We start from the raw sequence: 20,332 nt of genomic DNA, 5'->3' as shown, positions 1-20,332 counted from the left end.
GGAAGTATCACTCCCGTCTTCACAGCTGTGTTTGCCCCCTGCCTCCTCCTCTTACCGCTCCTCTCTGTCTCTGGTCAAACAACACACAAGCAGTGTGCTCCCTCTCTCCACTTACTCTCTCTGTCTATAAATACTCCCTTGGCATCTTCATACTTCAGTTGTGTATTCTCATGATGCAACAGCAGTAGTCCTAAATATGTTCTCTTGTTGCTTTGTATTTATCACCCTCATCTATGATGTTATTGAAATAACATCAGTTTAACATCCTTTCTGATAACATATTTATTTACCAGACAAGCAGTTCATATTTCCAAACATCCAGCCTGATCAGAACCTGAACAGTAGTTTGTTACTGGACGTCCTGAACCAGCCATGGACTGCGCGTTACGCCATGTTTGGACAAGGGTGATCACAAATGCACTTGGTTCCAAGTTGGACCAGAAATTAATGGTTGACTCTGTTGTTCGACTGTTGAATTTCTTTCGTGTTAAGTTAGTTCAAGGAATGTAGATTTATAATAGTGTAGCTATAACAGCTATATTTCCCTTCTGTTATATTTATCTATGCATAAGGTAGTAGTGCAAGGCTGTGTTTAATGGACTGTTACACTGGAACAATAAACACAGCAGCTTTGTTGCACAGCTCTGTTGGCACAGAGAGAGAACTGTAGCAAATAACCAAAGAAAAACATAGGGCCTCTTCAGAAAGCTAAGACCTAGCTCAGCTTTTGCTGCAGCATCAACAACATTCAGCAACACACTGCATTGGCTAATGAAATACATGCATGTCCCCATAGCTGCTACAGTTCTTTGTAATGTGAATAGTTTTATTCTGCTGTTTACCTTGAGATGCTAAAATCCCGTCTCATAGTTGCTGTGAATTGAATCTGATGAACCTTATATTTAATGAATTTATTTCTCTAACTGGACTTCCTCGCTCATATTTTATCTTCTCTTTGGTAGCCGAAGCAGCACATCTACACCATTGCTGCCCATTTTTACAATTAGCTATTTTTAGTTTTTGTGACCACGAACAAAGTTAATCAGACTCTGTCATCATCCAAACCTTCATCTTCTTACATTTGCCCCAATTATGATGTGAAAATTAGAAATTTTACAGAGGTCGGGCAGCCTGTTAGCATTTCCTTTTCCCATGAAGCCCTGCCTCTGTGTGCATATCTTTCCTTGGATGTTCTTCTCATTGTGTATGTGTCCTGTGTGTGTTCTTTTATTGCCTTCAGACACACATATCCAGATTACCACCCGGAACTGTTCCTGGACAGTCTTTGGCCATCGAGGGAGGTGTGTGTCGACTGATGAGCGTAGTGGAGTGAAACGCATTCGCCCTTCTTCTGGCCTTCTTCAGCAATACTCCAGTACATACCCTTCCACCCTCACAAACACACACATGCACCACCCTCAGCTCCACACCACCTTTTTGATGCCAGAAGTAATGAGCTTTAGCTGTTTCAACAGGTGTCCAAGAAGGACGGAGGGAGGGGTGTTAGCTTCTACTTAGTGCACTTACAGGACTTCCCTTTGCCATTGTCTGCCTCCAGCATGTACTCTATGCCAATTTACCCCCCAGGCTCTCCAGCATCACCTGGACTAGACTTGATGCACCGTTCTTTCTTTGTTACTCTTTTCCAACTAAAAGTGGCATCCTTCCTTTTGTATATAAGCTATGATTTAGGAAAACAGGGTGGATGTTCATTTCATTTTGTATTGCTCATACAGATGTGACTATTTTCAAACTTTTAGGGATTTCAAATGCAAGAACTTATTTTGTTCTTAAAATACTTTTCATGTTTAAAAAGATGTCAGATTGCACCTTGTGGAATGCCTGCTACTCAAAATAGTTGTTATGAATCCATGTACTCCTGCAGGCCTATTGTTATTAATCCTCCAGCATACTGTATAATGTAGCATAATGTGCATCTTAGAATCTCATGATGAATTTTATAACCATTTCAGCCATAGAATGCTTTTCTTTGATTGTCTTAAAATGTGAACGCATAGCTATTGCATGTACAAAATCTACAGTAAGCCACATTTTGTTCTTTAACAGGCATATATATATATATATCTATATATATAGTGCTCAGGTAGCAGCATCTGACCCCGCCACCAAACATGACTGTTAGTCATCATTTAAAGATAACAATTTATATTTGTATTGTCACACTGACAGAGACATGTATTTTCTTGCTAAAAAAAAAAGACAGCTAAGAGCTAATTTATGCATCCAGCCCATGAAATGGTGCTGTTGAGAATTGTACTTGAAAGGGGAAATGGCCTAAATTGATACTTCTGTCGGGATAATCAGTTTCTCTGGTTTTGCTGTTTCACTCAGTTACTACTAAGAGTCTCCACAAATATTCTTTACTTGAAAATGCAACTAATATAAAATGGTATAAGCTATGGAAAATGGTAAATATGTGCACATCTGTCTACAGTGCTCAAAAAGTAAATAAAATCTATGTTGCTACATTTCTGCATTTATCCACTGTTTTCGACTCCCATCACATGAAACATATTCTTCCAACTGCATCTTTTCCAAAAATGACATACATTGCCATTTGGAGAGCAGTTTGTGTGAACCCTGACAGGCAGCATAAATGTCATAATCTGAACTGTGGACTGCCAAAAATGTATAGTCTGGGAATAAATGACATGCTGGACAGTAACTGGAGAGGGAATTCTGCAGCAGGACTCGTGAGCATGCTAAAACATTTCAATGTGAGACAGGAAATGAGTGAAGTTTGTGTTTCTTGGGGAACATCAGTGACTTAAAAATGTGCTGTGTGTCTCTGCCACACACGTGCACACCAGTTTTTTTTTTGTTTTTTTTTGTTTTACTTTTCTTCTCATTTAAAAAGTGTGGGCTACAAAAACCAAAATGTTCAATTTTCCATTGTTTGTTTTGATTTGACTCCTTATAAATATACCTTTAGCAGCTCTGATCAGAGTGGGCAGTTATTTACATCAATTGTATCAGTCTCAAGGGCAAGAGTTTGCACAGCTGCTGGCTCTGGATCACAGCCACTGTACAGTCTGAGAGGAATGTGCAATAGAGATGTTCAAGAAGATAAATATATTCGCTGTTTGAAGAGAGGGATGCCTCCCTGTCAGCGCATCATGTCTGGTTGTGGGATAGTATTGATGATATCCAGCCGGTTTGCCTCTCAGGTGTAAGATGTCACAGTCTCTTCACATCACTAACGTGCAAAATGAATTTGACAGGTCATGAGGAGCAGCACAAGGTTGGTTGGGGAGGTGCTGTGCATGTTTGTTTTTGTTCCACAGCCGCCTGACCCCGGTTTGATCTTGAGGGTCCATCTCAAAGGAGAGGTGGGTTACCTTGCCCCTCACCCACACTCACACCATTCTCCATTAGCCTGATTATGTGTTATTACAGAGCACTCTCTTTTTTTCCTCAGAGCTAATCTGTGTTGCTGGGAGACCCTCGGCGCCCTACTCAACACAGGACCTTCCCCTTCAAACATCATCCCTCTCTGTCCTGGGTCCCCTTAGCTTTGAAAAAGGATCCTGGGTCTTTAAAAAAGTGGACGGGGTCCTGAACCATTCAAGGTGTATCCAATGCCTCGTGCTCAGCAAGGCTCTTAAATGCAAAACAGACGGTGAAGCAAATAAAGATCAAAGGCAGCAGCCTTGCCTGCATGGCCTGCTGTCCTCACATGCCAAGCGGTGCTGTCACAGTGAATCACGGCCATGCAGCCTCCATGCTCATGCTGACGCCCCCCTACACACACACTCACACACTCACACACACACACACACCACCACCTCAGAGCCACCAAACCCCCTCGACACCGTTACAGCCCCTGTGTGCCAGTGTCTAACATCAACTCTCACACATACAGAGGTAAAACCTGAGGTAAAAGCTAGAGCTGACCCAGAGGAAGCAGAGGAGCCGGACTTCGTTCACCTTTATCCACATCAGGATCTGCTCTTAGCGTGTTCAGAGCAGTGAGCCAAGCAGTCGAGCATTTCGTTGGACACACTCAGGACACGGTGCAGAGTTTCACTGTGCCTGTGTTGGCTTTTTAAATCAATGACCTTGTGTATGTGTAGGCGACTCAAAATGGATGTTATTCTTCTACGTAATGATCCACTGGATTTTAAATAATGTCTGCCCCTTTAAAAGTCCATTTGCATTTGAGTGAACTAATTTCCACTCATTTCTATTAGCACGTGATGCTAGCAGAGCGTATAAATCGTGGTGGTACATTAGTCATAAGTTTAGCTCAGCGAAAAGCGTGACTGAATATAATAACTCTTTTATAAGGGGCCAAAGCAGATTCTCGTTCCTCTGTCGTCCTCATTAATGCAACAGCTCGGAGTGTGTGAATTTATGAGCGGGTGCATGTTATTTTGGCTTTTGTTTGAACTGACATCAACAACATGAGCCAAGGCAGGTACCTCTCGGCCCACGAAGACCATCTAACCAGATGATGTTTATTGCACGGTGATGCTACATATCCAAGTGAATTAGAGCATTCCGTTATGTTCTGGGCTGCCACTGACGGTGTGGCTGCAGCATCTCAGCCATGTCCCGGCAGCAGGGGTGAAGTAAGGCACTCTGCCCTCACAGATGCTCCACAGCTACTTGACCTGTTTGTTCAGCTGCACACTCAGGCACATGTTTGCCCCCACCACCTCCTCCTCCCCTGACTTGCTGTGCCAAAGATGCGAGCCTATGGCAGGCAGAGTGCCAGTGGCCCTGCCCCTGTTTTTGCTGGTAAGACTTTGGAGGTGAAGGTTGAGAGGGAGGGACAGTACGGCTAGATAAGCAGCCTCCTGGCCCAGGTTAGCTATTCCAGATTAGAAGACCAAAGAAAAACCTTTTAATTAGGTTTGCCTTGCATTTAGGGCTCTGTGGTATTGCGGCCCAGACACTTCCTGCATTGTGCTACACCACCCATAAAGTAGCAGAGAGAGGGAGTGAGTGAAAGAAAGTGAGGGAGTGAGGCTAAAAACGGTTCTGCCACATCTGCACCACGCCACAAAACAAAGACATGCCTGATTGCCACCACGCACCGTGGTCATTCACTAACAAAGATCCTCACAGTGAGCTCCAGCATGGACAACAAACCACCTGGTCTCGCTTTAATGTGAAATATTTCTGGAGAAAAGAGGTGGAGAACAGCTGAGCCTTTTGCTTCATTTATTGCAACATTAACTCATCCAAGTTTCCACTGCTTTCTTCTCCTTTTTAACTCCTCTTGTTTTCATATTCCCACAGTTAGCTCTTATGTGGAGATCTATTGAGAAATCCCAGAGCCAGTGCTGTCAAACTTGGTCTGAAACAGCGTAAGTACGTTGGACATAATTTCCTTCTCATAACAAAAATAGAGGCAAAATACCAACAATCATATCTTGGTGATGCTTAATGAGCCCTTTCGGATCCTTGACAATATACCACTAATATGGTGCTTTGCATCCTTTGAAACATACCAAAGTAGGGTCCTGGAAATAGTAACACAAAAGCGAGGCCTCATAGACGTCCCAAAGCCAACGCAACAACTTTTCCCTGTACTCTCTGTACTCGCTGGTCTACAGTTTGTCTGCACTTTCGTGCATTTTAACACCAATTATGTACAGCCTTTAAATCTTGTGTCTGTATTCCTACCTGCGCCTTGGCACAGGAATCACATTGCAGGCTGTGCTAGTGTTTCTAGGGGAGGGGAGATGAAAAGTGAGGAGGGTATATGAGTAATTGCGTGCTCTCGAGACACGTGGAGCCTGTCTGGAGAAGAGATACTGGGCTCGGAGAGAGACGGGGTGGGGGGGATGCCATCAATTTGAGCTCGGCCTTAATGTTTCAAAATAAAGGCGAACACCTTGCTTTGATCTTCATGGCCTGTTCAGCAGACGGTCGACTAAGATAATGATCGATGCCAGTTACTGTAATCTTAGCCCTGAACCATGCTTTTACTGGAGAGACAGACAGAAGACTTTACACACTGTGGGTCTGATAGTTCTGAAGGAGACGTGTATCTGCAGTTTAGAAGAGTATCTCAGTGATTTACAGTCAGCTTTTGAGGGTGGGTTGTTGATAAAAGGCTGTTTTTGGGATAAATGGGTTGAAGGACGTGTGGAGGAATTTTGTATGACTAGTGAAGCAACTAGGCAGTTGCAAGTAGCGCCTCAGGGGTGTGGAACGTGCTGGGGCCTGCTTCATTATAAAGACGAGCCCTGCACCCAGGCAGCTGTGCCGTACATAGGACTGCAGGAATGAGGGCACCATGAATGGCTTTCTCTGTGCGACAATGACTGCAGCACTCAGCAGAGAGGGAATGGTCAGAGGTCCCTGCTATGGACAGGCAGCTTTGAGTGTGTGTGTCTGTGTGAGAGTGTGTGTGTACACTGAGAAATTACTCAGGAATGTGAGGATACATGCCAAAGACAAATAATTTGAGTCGCATTCAAGGGAATCTTACCCTCCTCGCCCTCTGAAGAAATATCACAATCCCATCAAAAGGCCTGGCCTGAGAGCCACACTGGATGGAACTAATGGAAGTCTTGTGCGCTGGCTTAAGCCTGGTGGAGGAGTTTAATTGATGAGATGCTATTTTTTTTTTTCTGCAGATGAATTTCCTCCAACAGCAGGAGGGAAATCTAATCGCAGCTGATGAAACTTTGCCTGGGATTTTGTTTTGGAAGATCATGCATGCAGAGATTTTTTTTTAAAACACATTCATTGGCATTTTTAAAATTTATTTATAGATTTATATTTCAAAAATCTTTCCATACAGTTGAATTCACACATTCTTTACGGTCTATTACGGTTTAATCCTAACTTGAGACAGGGATACGCACGTTTGAGCTGGGGAGGAATCTCAAGTTAGCATTCAGCCATACAGTCTGTGAATCAGAACCCACAGTCATAGACACCCAACTCAGACGCAGCTACAGCTTAATAAATACTTTACAAAAATAATGCAGGCTTTTTACAATGGAGATCTGCCTCAGAGACACAAGGGACACGGTGGTAAATGACTGGTAGGAATTTAAAAAATGTGCATGCTAAATAAACATACTCACAAGCTTACATGAGAACCTGGATACTGCCATTGACAAAACGGGATAAGTTTGGTACCCTGTCCTCTCTCCCCACCCCCATCCCAACACATTCCTGAAGGATCTCATTATTCTATTATCACAGGCCTCTCAGATTCACCAAACATAAACAATCTATGGAGACGAACACGGACACAATCTAAACAGACATTCCTAGAATAACAATTTTCCCTTTTGAGAATACAAAGTCAGTTCTCCCTTTAGTGACCAAATCTGACAGTTATAACTGGCAACACAATTACTGGCGCAATTTCAGAGGCATGTTTTGTTAAAAAAAAAAAAAAAAAATTAAAAACAAAGCAACAATTTGTGCCTGTTTTTGGCTAAGTCAAGAAATGTTCCTTGAGGTGAGGGCTCTGACTCTGCTGGATTTTTATTCCTCTTGGAGCAGTAAGTCTTGTTCCTCAGAGCCTAAAAGTTCATTTGTTTTTTGACCTAAAACAGATTAAACAAATGGTTTCAGCACCATTTTTGAGGTTTAGCTGAATATTTAAGCAGTGTTTTTTTTTCCTTTCACTCTACAGTGGGCTAGAATTCCCTTGCTTCCTCAAACTGTTTGTAGTAGTCCTCGTCCTGAGGGTTGTCGGGACATTTCTGCCCGTTGTTTGGCGGTCTGGCCTGGTTGTAGCGGCTCCAGTCCCCTTTGCAGATGATCCAGGGCAGGATGTCCACCTTATAGTGCAGGTCGGCTGAGAACTCTGTGCTGATGAGGTTGGGTGTGCCCGCCCCTTTCCCGCGAGTGATGAGCTTCATGTTGTCGTCGTAGCAGCAGTGCTGTGCGGCCAGTGTGGTGGACTCCAGCGTCAGCATGGAGCGGATACAGTAACGGGCCGTGGGCTTGTAGATCTCCAGCTTCTCTTTTGGCCCGCTGGCGTCTTTCCAACGGAAATCTCGGCGCGTGGGAGCATCGTGTACGTCTGCCGTGCTGTACGCCACCTCGGTTGGGTAAGAGCAAGGACAGCTGGGAAGGTCGTTTGCAACCTTGGTCATGTACTTCTTCAAGAAGTCACTCTTGCAGTTCATCCATCGCTCGCAACTGTCTGTGTCTGGAAGGAATGAAGACACTGTTTAATGCTGCATCTCTTCCCTTGACACTCACCAACACTAGAATATGAAACCAGAAGTATGAGAGGGTGTAATGTTTAACATGAAGGTGTGTTTTCACTGGGTTGATTGAGAACAGACAGATGAAGACAGAGTGGGCAGCGACATACTGTTCTCTTCCTGCCCTGCTGCACATTTTCATCTCTGCACAGTAATGGGCCGCAGCCCGAGCATGAGGAATGCTAAGTGTGTGCACGAACTCTGCTGCCAGATGGATGAACTGCCTTTGATAATGTAAGAGCATCTGAATGAGGGATAGTCTGCAGTTAGACAGGAGCAGGCAGAATCTTACCGACACCAAAGAGTTCTGTGGCATTGAACTCATCTGTTCCAGCTAACAGGCTGACTTCAGTAGCTGCTGTCTTGAAGGCATCTTCAATACCTTTAGAGAGATGGATTAACAGTGTAAGGTGGATCAAAAGGTTTTCAATTTTTTGTTCTGTGATCCTAAGTCAGGACTTTACCTGGACAGTTGGGCATATCACAGGTCCTGGACTCCGTGGCTGTGCAGGCATAACCACACGACCTGGTCCTCTTCTGGTTGCCATTTCCACAGGTCACACTGCACGCTGACCAGTGACTCCAGTCCCCCTCTCCATCTATATAGTCTGGATCAGAGAGAAAGAGCGACAGGGATCCTCAGCTCTGATGCAGGCCACATGCTGAACTTACTCAGGCCTGTTAGCATGCCTCACTAATAATAAGTGGGGGGGGGGGACATGAAAGGGGAAATAGGGGAGCTCAAAGTACTCCTTGACTTTGCCACCACAAAGCAGATACCTTGCAATCCTGCACACACACATACACACACACACACACACACACACACACACACACACACACATGCACATGCATACACTATGTTGCTCATGCTGTGTTCAGACAGTGAAGTAACAACGCAAAATTTTGCAAATTCCAACAAAGCTCCACTGGATCTAGTTAGCAATTTACAAATAGGCATTTTCTGAGTATCAGTGGCACAGTGGCACAGCACACCACTCGGTCGCTCTTTCTGTGATTCATTGGTTTGAAAATGGGAAGTGAAATGGCGAGAAATCCTCTTTAACTCCAATTATCTTTGAGCAGATCGCTCTAATGGGTATACATGGAAACGGTTACACCAGGCTCTACGACCACCTCGGCCCACCACAGCCATCAATACTACACACACACACACACACACACACATCTTGAAAGCAGTACTCCATCAATGAGGAGAATTAATGTGGGCATGTTGGGATGGAAGTAATTCCCCCCGCTTCCATCTGCCCCTCATTATGAGCATTTTATATGAATAAAGGCCAGATAGCTGTCTAGCACTGCTCCTGTCCCCCCTTCATAGCTTATTACAGCCTGAGCTGGTGGCTACTCAGACAAAACTCAGAATTTAGAGAATTTGATAATAACCTGCCCTCAGCCCACAAGTGAATACATTATGAATGGTTTGTGATGGATGACCTTCACTACTTGTCCGCAATTATGATTATTAGGTTTGAAACCAGGACAGTAATGATGATAAAATATTTCCTTGTCCATGAGTGTGGTATGACTGAGAGCTGACCGCAGCGATAAGCCAGGAACATTAAACACGGGCTCTGGTTTGACAAAAAAAGATTATAAAATCGCCTTCCTAACCACAGCAGTGCAAGTGCAAGTGGATAAAATGACATTTTCCACAGCACATGCATTCCTGTTCGACCATGTTGGTTTGGGCATGCTACAACACGGGCCCGACGCACACTGTATGACAGTGAGTGTAAATTCTTCCACGGCAGATTTATCTGTGGGCTTACTTTTGGAGAGTGTTGTGAGAATGGTGTGGCAGCCTAACAGTGCTCCTGGCCCCATTCCTGCCGCTGAACTTTGATGTCGCGAGGCGTTTAAACTGTGTCACGTAGCTAGCTCCACGCCACAGAGGAATCCATCTCATAAAAGAGTGTTAAAGGCTTCAATCAGGGGCTCCCAAAGGCTCGCCTGGGATGACTGCACTTATTATGGTGACAGCCTAAATCAGCAAATCTGCAAATTACAGATTCCACATCAGACTATGACCATCTGTGGAAACACTGGACCAGTGCTCAAATAAGAGCCTATGGATCCTGCTAAAGATTTTGCAGTATGCATGGTGCACTCATTTCCGTGAAAACACACAACACACCCTCCTGTCACTCTCACCATATTCAGTTTGAGCTTTGCCTCCTCCCCCGGTGCCTCCTCGCCTGTCCCAGTCTGCTGGCGGCCGGAGGAAGTTGCTGTCTTCACTGTTGCTCCCGTAGGAGCGATCGTGCTCCTCTGTTTGATGAGTGGCGGAGGAGGAGGTGGAGGAGGAGGAGGAGGAGGATGAAGAAGAAGTATGGGGCCACCAGTTTCTCCAGTTAGGAGAAGCCCAGTTGGGTTTGGTTTCCTTGCGTAGGCCTTTCTCTGGCTCGTGGCCCTCCAGTCCGTCCACCACTTCAATGGTCACCTGTGTGAAAGAGCAGAAGTCAATTTACAATCAATATTCAATCAGTAAAGAGTCGTCAGAGAGGATACTTCAATAACATTTTAGGAAAGAGTTGGTCAACCAGGTGCTGTGATTTGACACTTTCTGATACCCCTACACACAATATTACCCCCTCCCCCTTTCTGTCCTAACACATGTGCCTCCCAGATGAGGGGGGACCACCACCCCTGCCCCACAGCCACCCTCCCACCTCTCGGGCCCTCTCCACCTAAACACAAAGTTCAAAGGGCTACTCAGCCTCCTCCAGACCATGAAAGCCAGATGAATCCCAGGATCAAAGACACCACCACCCCCCTCCTCCCCTTCTCCCACAGCCTCACGCCCTTGCTCAATTGGTTGCTCCGCTCTCTTCCCACATCTTGAGATGTTAATACACTTTGTTCGTGCTCGGATTTAGCAGTGATGCTCTCAGAAATGGAAAGACCCCCTCGCTGGATTAGACAGGAGAATGATTTAAACATGGCAGCGGTTACTCGGCCATCTGCACCACTGAGGGACTTATGGGCAAAGGCTTGCCACACATTTACATAAGCTGCCGCCTGTCTTCCAGCACATGGGTTAGTAGTGAGGCACTGCTGGTTAGTGTCTGCCTTTTAGCTGTCATTATGATGGACGCGAGACCTCAGCGTCGATCTTAAGCTTCACTATGGGCCAGGAAATGTGAAAGGTGACAGGGGGAGAAGGAAGGAGGAAGGGGCAGAAAAAGGGGGTAGTGATGTGCACCAAACTATTCTCCTTCTTCCTGTTTGCTCTTCCTGTCCTATGTGCTTGAGTAGCCATGTCTTACAAGTGAGTGAAAGCATCAAAGCGCACTGGCAGGTGCACAGACACACATCATCACCTGTATGTTGGGATTCTGTCCATTGATATCGGCTTTGGAGAGGTCGGGGAAATTGTGCAGATCTAGCAGGAAAGTGCCGGCGCCGTCCTTGTGAACGCTGCTGCCTTTTGCCCAGGGCAGGGCCAGCCGGTGTTCTGGACCAGACCTCCGGTCTTCAGGAGCCAGCTGCACAGAGGAGCTGCTTTTTGCATTTATGTTGTTCTGCTGAGGAGAAACAGGAACATAACATTCATTTATTATTAGTGTTTGCATCCATGATTTCAGATTAGAATGTGTATAAAATGAAATCAAATATAAATCTTATGTGTTAATACTAAGACTAATGGCCCAGAGTCTGCTCACTTAGCAACATTAGATTGATCTCTCATGTTGACAGAGGTTCACGTGGCCGTGACCTCTGTCATAAATCCTGCAGACAGTGGACTCTCGACTACTCGGAGCCCAGAAAGAAGGAGCCACTGAAACAGTGAGGCCAACATCACCCTGAGTTCTGGGCGTCTGTCTGCTTCCACCAAAATATAATGTGTCTGCAGCCTGCTTTCAAAACCAGTGTCACAATTAGACTGTATATTTTTCCATTTTTAACAGTCACAGTTTGCTGCTGCTTTACCATAGCAATATGATGTGGGCATATATAGCATGTTATAGTGCAGGCTGGGAGAAAAGAGACTGATGGTTTTCCTGGTCTGGGGTTACACGGAGAAACCTAAGCAAACATTGCAAAATAATTACATCTGTCTTCTTGTAGACAGAAAGAAAACATTTGGTCCTCTGACAGGGGGGGTTGTAAATTTGTCCCAAAAGGACAGTTGAGGCATATGTCCCCTGTCAGGTATGCACGGAAGGAACAATTACTCCTCAATTGGACAGATAGCCAAAAGTAGTCAGCAATCATCCATTCTGGGATGGCAGAAAATAAGATCAAAGAGCGCCATCAATCATGTTCCTTGTTTTCCTTTTTTCATGTCCCCTTTCTTCCTCCCTAGTGTTTTTGTGGCCGGGCTGAGGCCTGAGAATATGGCAGCAGTGCTATACAGTTGCGGTGGCCAGTCACAGACAAAGTGTCAGCTCAGCCACATTGTGGTGGGAATAAAAGCCCCCAGTGGAGCTGTTTGTGTCCAGCCAAGGTGCACTCTGGGACAATATAGGCGCTGTAAATGGAGCTGCACAGCACGGGAGGAAGGATTATAAATGTACATGTAACTTGAATTCAGCCTCAGAGGGGACAGCGGCTGGCTGCACAGAAAGATTTCCCTATCCATTTAGCGTTACTTCTCACTACTCCAGATAGAGTTCATGTGATAACACGATGAATTTCAAAGAATATAAAAACTTTCACATCACATTCCTTGATGTGAGCAACTGCCGTCATTAAAATGATTATACAATTGCCCATAATTTTGAGGAAGAAGAGGAGACGTGTCTGCAAGAGGGAGAGGTTACTAATAAGATGATGAGTTTCTATGAGAATTTATGTAAAAATCATTAAAAAAAAAAAAAAGATTCTGAAAAAACAGGTTCCAATTAAAACCTAAAACCGAACAATCATGGCTGTGAGCTCAGAGCAGAGACAGATCATTTCAGCAGCGTAGACTGTGCATCAGCTATCGACCCTTTATGTGAACATCACAGGACGCTCTTTGGTTCTATCGCAAGCACTTGGGCTTTGAGATGACCATGTGATAACCCTGCCTTTCAAGTTCCCAGCCTTCAGAAGTCACTCAGTGGCTGTAACAGAGCTCCACTGAGGGAGCAGCCCCAACACCACACTCACAGCCTCAGCCACAGTGTAAATACATACATTTGTAAATAAAGTAAACAGGTGAGGTTGATCTCCTCTGGGTGGATTATATTTAACCTCAGACCACACAAGTTGCTCTTCAGTCCAGACATTACTGTTTTATGATATTGATATTACAAATTGTCATTTAAATCTACTGCCAGAAAACATCTAACTACCCAATATTATCAGCCACTAACAACAGACAAATTCTCATTTTGCCATCAAAAGAATGTGACGTCTTTTCATCCATAACACCTGTCATTCAAGAAAATTCATCCAGAGATGCTCAGGCTACTGATTAAAACAAACAAATATTGCCGTGATTTACAACTTTCTCCATGAGTTGGTCGAATAAGAAAAAGCAGATGTTTCAGAACATGCAAACTGCTGGGTCATGAAACCCAGTCGCAGTGCAGGCAGATTAATCCTCCGTTATCCAGTCTAATCCTATCTGAATCTTCTGTTGTGTCATATTATGCTGTATTACACATGACAGGCCGATAATCTAATCCTGACACAAATTTGGTTTATTTAAAGTCAAACTTCAAAGTATTCTGATTAATCCCAGAGCAGCACTTGTGATGATGTTTCATTCCAGCTGAAGCCTGCTTGTAAATGCAGGGAATTTGTCAGTTTATGGGCAAATGTAGGAATCTTAGCACAAATGCGATTTGATTTCTGTTTGGGGCATAGATTATCCAGCAGATACTAGGGCAGGAATGCAGTTTTTAAACAAAAACAAAGACAACACACTGAATATTGCGGAAGTGCTGCAAGTTTGAACAAAACTAGTGATAATAATATGATATCAAAGTGCTTAGGAACTGAAAACAATAATTAGGAAAGCACTGTCACCACCTAAAACATATTTGCAGTGAGTTTCATGTTAAAATGAAAATTTGTTAACCTCAGATACTGAGGGATTGTGCTATGCTGACGATACTGTGGACAGTTTGCTATGGGCTGTCAGGTGCAAAAAGCTACACAGGTTACAAACTGACCCATAATCAGCCCAGGTAACGTCAACCGACATTACAAAAACTGAGAAGACAATGCAATCTCTAGTCGTCACTTATCAATGAGCCATGCTGCTTTTTCCACCTTTACTTGTGCGATACTTAAATATGAGAGCTGCCCAGTGTAGCTGCATTTAGGTGAGTTAGGTGAAACTTTCATTTACTTTCACCTAGAACCACCCAGCTAATACTGAATTAAAATCTAAGCAATGCAACTAGAAGCTACTTCCCTAATCTATAAAGCAGCATCATCCACGAAGAAAAATAATTTTACCTGTCAAGAATTTCTCTAAGTCATTTCCTTATGTCAAATCAACATTTTAATTTTCAGCCACCAAACAGCCAAAGCTTAGACAATGGATGCCACAGGAATGTTTACAGAGAACTGACGCTCAGTTTATTGTCTCGCTTTCTCTGGTGCCAACAGGACGCTGATGCTGATTTTCCCCCTGCAGTAAACACATCAAAATCTTGCCAAAACACAGAAAAATATCAGCCTTAAATAACATGCTGTTGATTAAAGCCTTGAGATAGTGCTGCTGAAAACCACCAACTGGACAGAAAGAGGGAAATCTAAGCTGCTTTTTTCCCATAAGCACTGAGATTTCACTAAATCTATATTTTCCATCTGGGAGCTTAGCAGTGTGAAGGACAAACCACGAAATTTTATACGTCCACAGTCTCAATCTCAATCAGTATTTCAGCAGAATGATTGAAGACAGTCAGTTGAGTTGGAAATAATGGAAAGAATGCACAGGGACGTAGGAGTTACTCATCGGGAAGGAATGGCAGTTGTGTATCAGTTGTGTGAAGTCTGTCTGTTCCTAATGTCGACATAAACACCGCGCTCTGTCTTTTCCAAATGACTCTCGGTGGAGCTTTTTAACACAACGTAATGAGAAAAACATGCAGTTTTCTCTAATACTGCTCAGACTGTAACGGTGCATAGGAGCAACTCATTCAGATGTTAAAAAGCAGTGTTGCTCTTTGATGGCCTGCTGCTTTACAGTCGCTCATCTGAGATCTTCCTCAGCGAGGAAAACGCTTTAATTTGGAGATCAAAAGTGACACACCATTCCTCAGTTCATCAGGGGCCTCCCAGGATGTCACCCCCCACTCTCAAAAGCCATGAATGAACACTTGCATACACAAGCCACCCCCTCTCCCTCCTCACAGTATCTCCTCTTCTTTTCCCGCTTCCCCCTTTTTCACTTTGTGAGGGCTGCTTAAAGGGGCATGACTCCATTTTCAATTGGGAGCAACTCAGGGGTCCTTCCCCCAGGGGACGCTGGCAGGAAATGAAGGCAGCACACATTGTGCCAGATGCTTTTCAGCACTAAACTTAGGTAGGTGGAAGGGAAAACTATCCTTCCCCTGTCACACGTCTCATAACTCGGTGTATGTATGTGTTTATTTACATGATCAAGCTGAGAAAAGCAGGTATGAGCTCAAAGGCAACAGTTTAGACAATTATTTAACAACAGCAACAATAACAATTAATCATTCAGCACATTATGAATCACACAACTCTGCTACAGTGGATGAACCCCCCCCCCCCCCCCTCCCCCCCCGGGTCAGTGATGATAATGTGAGTTTTCTCTCTCCTCTACAGGTGCATGGAGCCGCATCCTGTCATTTGTGTTTCTGTGAATGGCATTTTAAATATGACACCTTGGGATGACAATACACCCCCTGGGCCGTGACAAGCCTGGCTGAAAGATGACATCACTGTCTTCAGTGGCGGACCAGTGAAGCATATCTGCACATAGTCAGAGCATTCATGAGCAGAAAAAAAAACAACCATTCAGCGCTTGCCTCAACATGGGGCATGGGTGGCAATGTTGATCTCTTTCATCACAAGCCAGAATCTCTATGTAAATGTGAACTTGTGACAAAAGTGGTGTGGAGGTTGGAATGGGTGGCATGTGTTCAGTATTTTTCACTGTGATTCCTCAGGAGAAACTGCCTCCTGGTCCTCACCCTGCTTGTCCGATCCAGCGTTTGGCTGTGTGACAAATATTCGATAAATTCCTGGAATACTTCCTCAGCTTTGTATGCCCTAATATCCAACCGAACACAGGCTTGCTGCTGCATATACGCAGGCCAGTCTACAGTGATGGCAGTCATAGTGGAGATAAGAGAAATTATCCTCACCATCCTCTGTTGAAGTAAACATTCTTTCCATTCATTCCCCCCCAAGCCCCAATAAAGCATTTATGAAGGGAGTTGACATAAATACCATTTATCACTGGGACATGAAGACAGCATTTCAGTAGCATGCTAAATATACATCAAAAGGCAGCTGAAGGATGCTTAACACTCTCTAAAAAAGCCTGTTGATCCCAGACCCGTCTTAACCCTCAGGTCAGGATTTGGGGCTCTGCTGGAGTCTGTGTGCTTTATGCTGATGTTAAAATGGGCAGTTAAACTATTAAACCTGTCTTAAGTGGTGTCATGTTGACAAATGTCTCCCCTGTGAGATTCAGTTGCAGTCACTTCTAAACTGGACCACAACCAATGAAAAGGCGTCACAACCCCAATGTCAAGAGATTTCCAAAACCTTTACTTACTTATCATTTTCTATTTATTGATTTTCCTCCTCACTTGAAACTAACGGGCCTGTCTGATCTTCTCATGTGGCCTTCTCCACGTGTGTGAGTGCAGGTCCACGTAAAACAAGTTGGGTTTAAGGCTCGAAGTGAAGTCAGTGATATGACAGAATCTTATCCAAGCTCAGCTCTGGGGAAATGTGTGTTGGTGGTGGTGAGGGTGAGGGTGGGGGTGGGTGGGCACCAACAGAGGTTCAGCTCTGACCCTCAGCCCCATCAACTGAACACTTGGGTGACAGTGATGAGCCCATGATGACAGAGAGGTGCCTGCAGCTAGTATTTAACCCTCAACAATAGGGAGGTGTGTCTGGTGTAGGGGGCTGATCTCTGACCCTGCCTCATCTCCCGTCCCTCTGCTGGCTCCCTGCCATTCCCGGGGGGGGACACCCTGGGGAGACCACATCCGTGTGTATGTCAACAATCTCTAAAGACTCACAGGAATGAATGATGTATATTACCTGGGCCATTGGCTCATCTGAGCATTTTATCAAACCCATCTGTGACCAAATGAGACCCCGCACGTATCACCTTTGGCATCAGGTTTCCCCTCAGAAATCTCCCTGATGGAAAGCACCTCACCACTAATTGGTTTCCCAACTCACCTCAGTAAGTGCTGAGTCCAGGCTCAGAGTCACATTCCCCTGGGGCAGCGGACTGCTCCGCAGCACTGTGATGTGCAAGGTAAGGAGAAGAAGTCCCAGGAGCAGCAGCAGTTCCGCCGCCAGTCGCACCATCCTTTTGACGCGGCCGCTCTTGGGAGCCTGCGGTGTGGCCGGAGCTCCGACTCCACCTCCTCCCGGTGCAGAGACTCCAATCTCCGGATCCGCCGGGGACGAGGAGCCGCAACACCACTTCGGAGCCACTTCGGGAATCAGAATTGCAAAAATGAAGGGAAAAGGATCGGAGAGGGGGAGTCGAATAATTTGAAAGAAGTGCTGTAGCCTAGATGAATTTGGACCCAGTGGATTTTCTTTGTAAACTGCGGGTTTGTCTTAAATGAAGATGTATCCCCTTTAACAGATTGTTCTTATAGCTTGATTCTGAGCCAAGTATGAGATGAGTTCATGTGCTGCTCCAGTGTAGTGAAAACCGCAGGGCTCATCCAGCGCGCAGCATTAACACTTTCCGCTCTTGTTGCGCCCTCGCCAAATCTCCAAGCTCATGAAAGTTGCAGCCCAGTTGGCCCGTGGTGTCCCCGCCACATTCTCAGCCTCACACTTCACTTTTCCTCACTTCCACTTCAGCAGCTTTACGCATTTCTTGTGTTGTCCACATTCTACTATCCAACGCGCTGCTCGACGAGGTTACCTTTGGAGAAAAAAAAGTACAGGTATTTAAAAACGTATCTTCCCAGCTCAGACTTGACGGTGGAGTTGTGGCTCAAAAACAGCATTCATCCATTCTGCCGTGGATCGTGAGCCCACCGAGAGGTAGACGCGGCCAGGCGTGCGTCTGTGAGAAGTCCTGCTGGAGGAGAAGAAAGTCAGACCATATCAATCTACGGATTACTAACACACACACACGCTGTTGTTGTTGTGCGCTCTTGAGGTGGTTTTATACTATACGCCCCTGTGCAGGCGCCCTCCCCCTGGTTAACTCTTTCGTCCCTCTCAACTAGTCCTCCCCAAACTGGAGTCCGACCGGCTCTAACACCAAACTGAGGAAGTTCGAGTGAGGAACACCCCAAAACTTTTATGCTCCACTTCCCATTGCAGATGAGACACGTTTTAGTCACTTGAAGTCACAGGATCAAAATGACGTGATCTTTACAAACTACAAAAAACATCATTTCCTATTTCAATAGGCGTGAAACCACTGTTGGGTATGCTGATTAAGTCATCCCGTGTTAATACTGAAAACAAAAAAAATGTCACTATATAGGCTCAATAAGGACACAACCTCTAGTACCTTGGTGGTCCCCGGAGGCGCACTGGGCACACTGCGCAGAGGAAGACACCCGGAGGCGCTTTACAGGAGGTCTGCCTCTCCTCTCCACATGTGTACAGGAGCGCTCTTGTCTCAGACTGTGACTAAAACACTACTACGGAAGGTGCGGTGACACTTCACTTAAGCAAGACAAATGGTGCGTAATGTGATTAGCCCTGCTGAGACTTTTTATTGTCCGCTTCAAAGGGCAGGTCGCTGTGTCAAATTATGCACCAGGCAGGGATGCTGCTGCTTCAGCATGGGTGAGTTCACTGGAGCCCGAGGCACGGAGAGGACCGACCGTGCCTCTAATGTCGTCTGTCGCCTTTGAAGTCAACTCATCCAGTTTGCGCACAAGCGGAACAGTAATGTTACTGACGACTGATTACCTGGTGTCATAGATCATGTGTCAGCGCACCGTCATTTTTCCAAAGATAAGCTGAGTACAGACACATTGGTCATTTGGTTGTGTTGTGCGCAGCCATGATCCTTGATGCCAAATGGCGCGCAGCGCACAGCTCGGGCAGGATCATGACAGTGGAGCAGCAGCATCAACCAAATTGTGTTACCTTCTGCATTTGATGTTATTTTCCCGTCATCACACAGTTTCTATATCAACCGACCAGCGTGTTGAATATGTTACAAGCCAAACTAAAACCCACAATCATCATTTATTTCATTTTACAGCTCTGTGCGTCTTTCACCGGAATAAGCTTCCAGCGCTATTCTGACCCTTCTGTGGCAGCTCAGTTTTTATTCTCAGAAAGGCAGTGACACTGGCGGTAGATAGTGATGAGCGGGATCATCTCAATTCATCTAAAAATAAAAAGTAAATATCCCAAGTCATCTCCTGCACTAATGAAATATACCACTCTCATTATGCTCCCTGTTAACAAGTGGTTCCCAGTACACAGCTCTACTATAGTCCTCAGTCACAGTCTTGCTCCAGTCACAGCATAGCTGTCCAAACCATGTAAATCTGTCTTTTGTTTGCCTCACTTCAAAAATCCCTTTCCAGAATAGAAAAATCTCGGTCTAAATGGAAAACAGAGAGCACTGAGAATGGCTTGCCTGCTTTGGACACAGTGGACATCAAAGGAGTAGCAGAGGATCCCCCTTCAGAATTGCAGTTACATGCCATTCTAATAAGAGCAGTGTATTTGGATCTGCAGTTCAAAAGAGGCTGGTGCATGCAGGCAGGTCTCTGGGGCCTTGCCACCAGTAGCCTGACTGCACAGATGTTTTGAATGCCAGCGCAGACCATTTGCCACTTCTGCTGAAACTGAGGGCAGTTAGAAGTGACTGGAGGGAAGTTTGGCCAGACATGTGCTTCCCACCTTGCCCAGCAGTCAATGTGTATTACTCTTCATTTCTCCAGGTTTAGGGTTATGTAAGCTGAACCACACAGATTCATCCTCCAGAATTTATTACGATTCAGCTGCTTTCA

General features: G+C 45.1%; 2 protein-coding genes across 3 annotated transcripts in view; one reads left to right on the top strand and one right to left on the bottom strand.

The window, feature by feature from the left end:
- Positions 1-2,489, top strand: part of tasp1 (taspase, threonine aspartase, 1) — a 28,136-nt gene extending 25,647 nt beyond the window's left edge. Inside the window, exon 14 of the mRNA XM_071481176.1 lies at positions 1,241-2,489. Within this exon, the coding sequence (XP_071337277.1) occupies positions 1,241-1,333 (93 nt within the window). The 3' untranslated portion in view covers positions 1,334-2,489. The remainder of the gene's footprint in view (positions 1-1,240) is intronic.
- A 4,234-nt stretch (positions 2,490-6,723) lies between these two features.
- Positions 6,724-18,750, bottom strand: ism1 (isthmin 1). 2 transcript variants are annotated; one of them, XM_071481167.1, is made up of 6 exons: positions 17,562-18,750; positions 11,552-11,752; positions 10,383-10,671; positions 8,672-8,815; positions 8,500-8,589; positions 6,724-8,149 (listed from the first exon to the last, which is right to left on the bottom strand). In XM_071481167.1, the coding sequence occupies exons 1-6, from the start codon at positions 17,691-17,693 to the stop codon at positions 7,632-7,634; spliced, it is 1,374 nt and encodes a 457-aa protein (XP_071337268.1). In that variant the 5' UTR covers positions 17,694-18,750; the 3' UTR covers positions 6,724-7,631. The 2 variants fall into 2 exon arrangements, with proteins under 2 accessions (XP_071337268.1, XP_071337267.1); XM_071481166.1 differs by having other exon boundaries at positions 11,552-11,755; positions 17,562-18,740.
- Between the last annotated feature and the right edge of the window lie 1,582 nt (positions 18,751-20,332).

This window comes from Trachinotus anak, unplaced genomic scaffold, assembly GCF_046630095.1.
Source record: "Trachinotus anak isolate AG129_WGS33_773 ecotype Australia unplaced genomic scaffold, CSIRO_AGI_Tana_v1 ptg000007l, whole genome shotgun sequence".
Lineage (NCBI taxonomy): Eukaryota > Metazoa > Chordata > Actinopteri > Carangiformes > Carangidae > Trachinotus > Trachinotus anak.
Note: the sequence above shows the minus strand (reverse complement) of the source record. Positions and strands in the feature narration are given on the sequence as shown.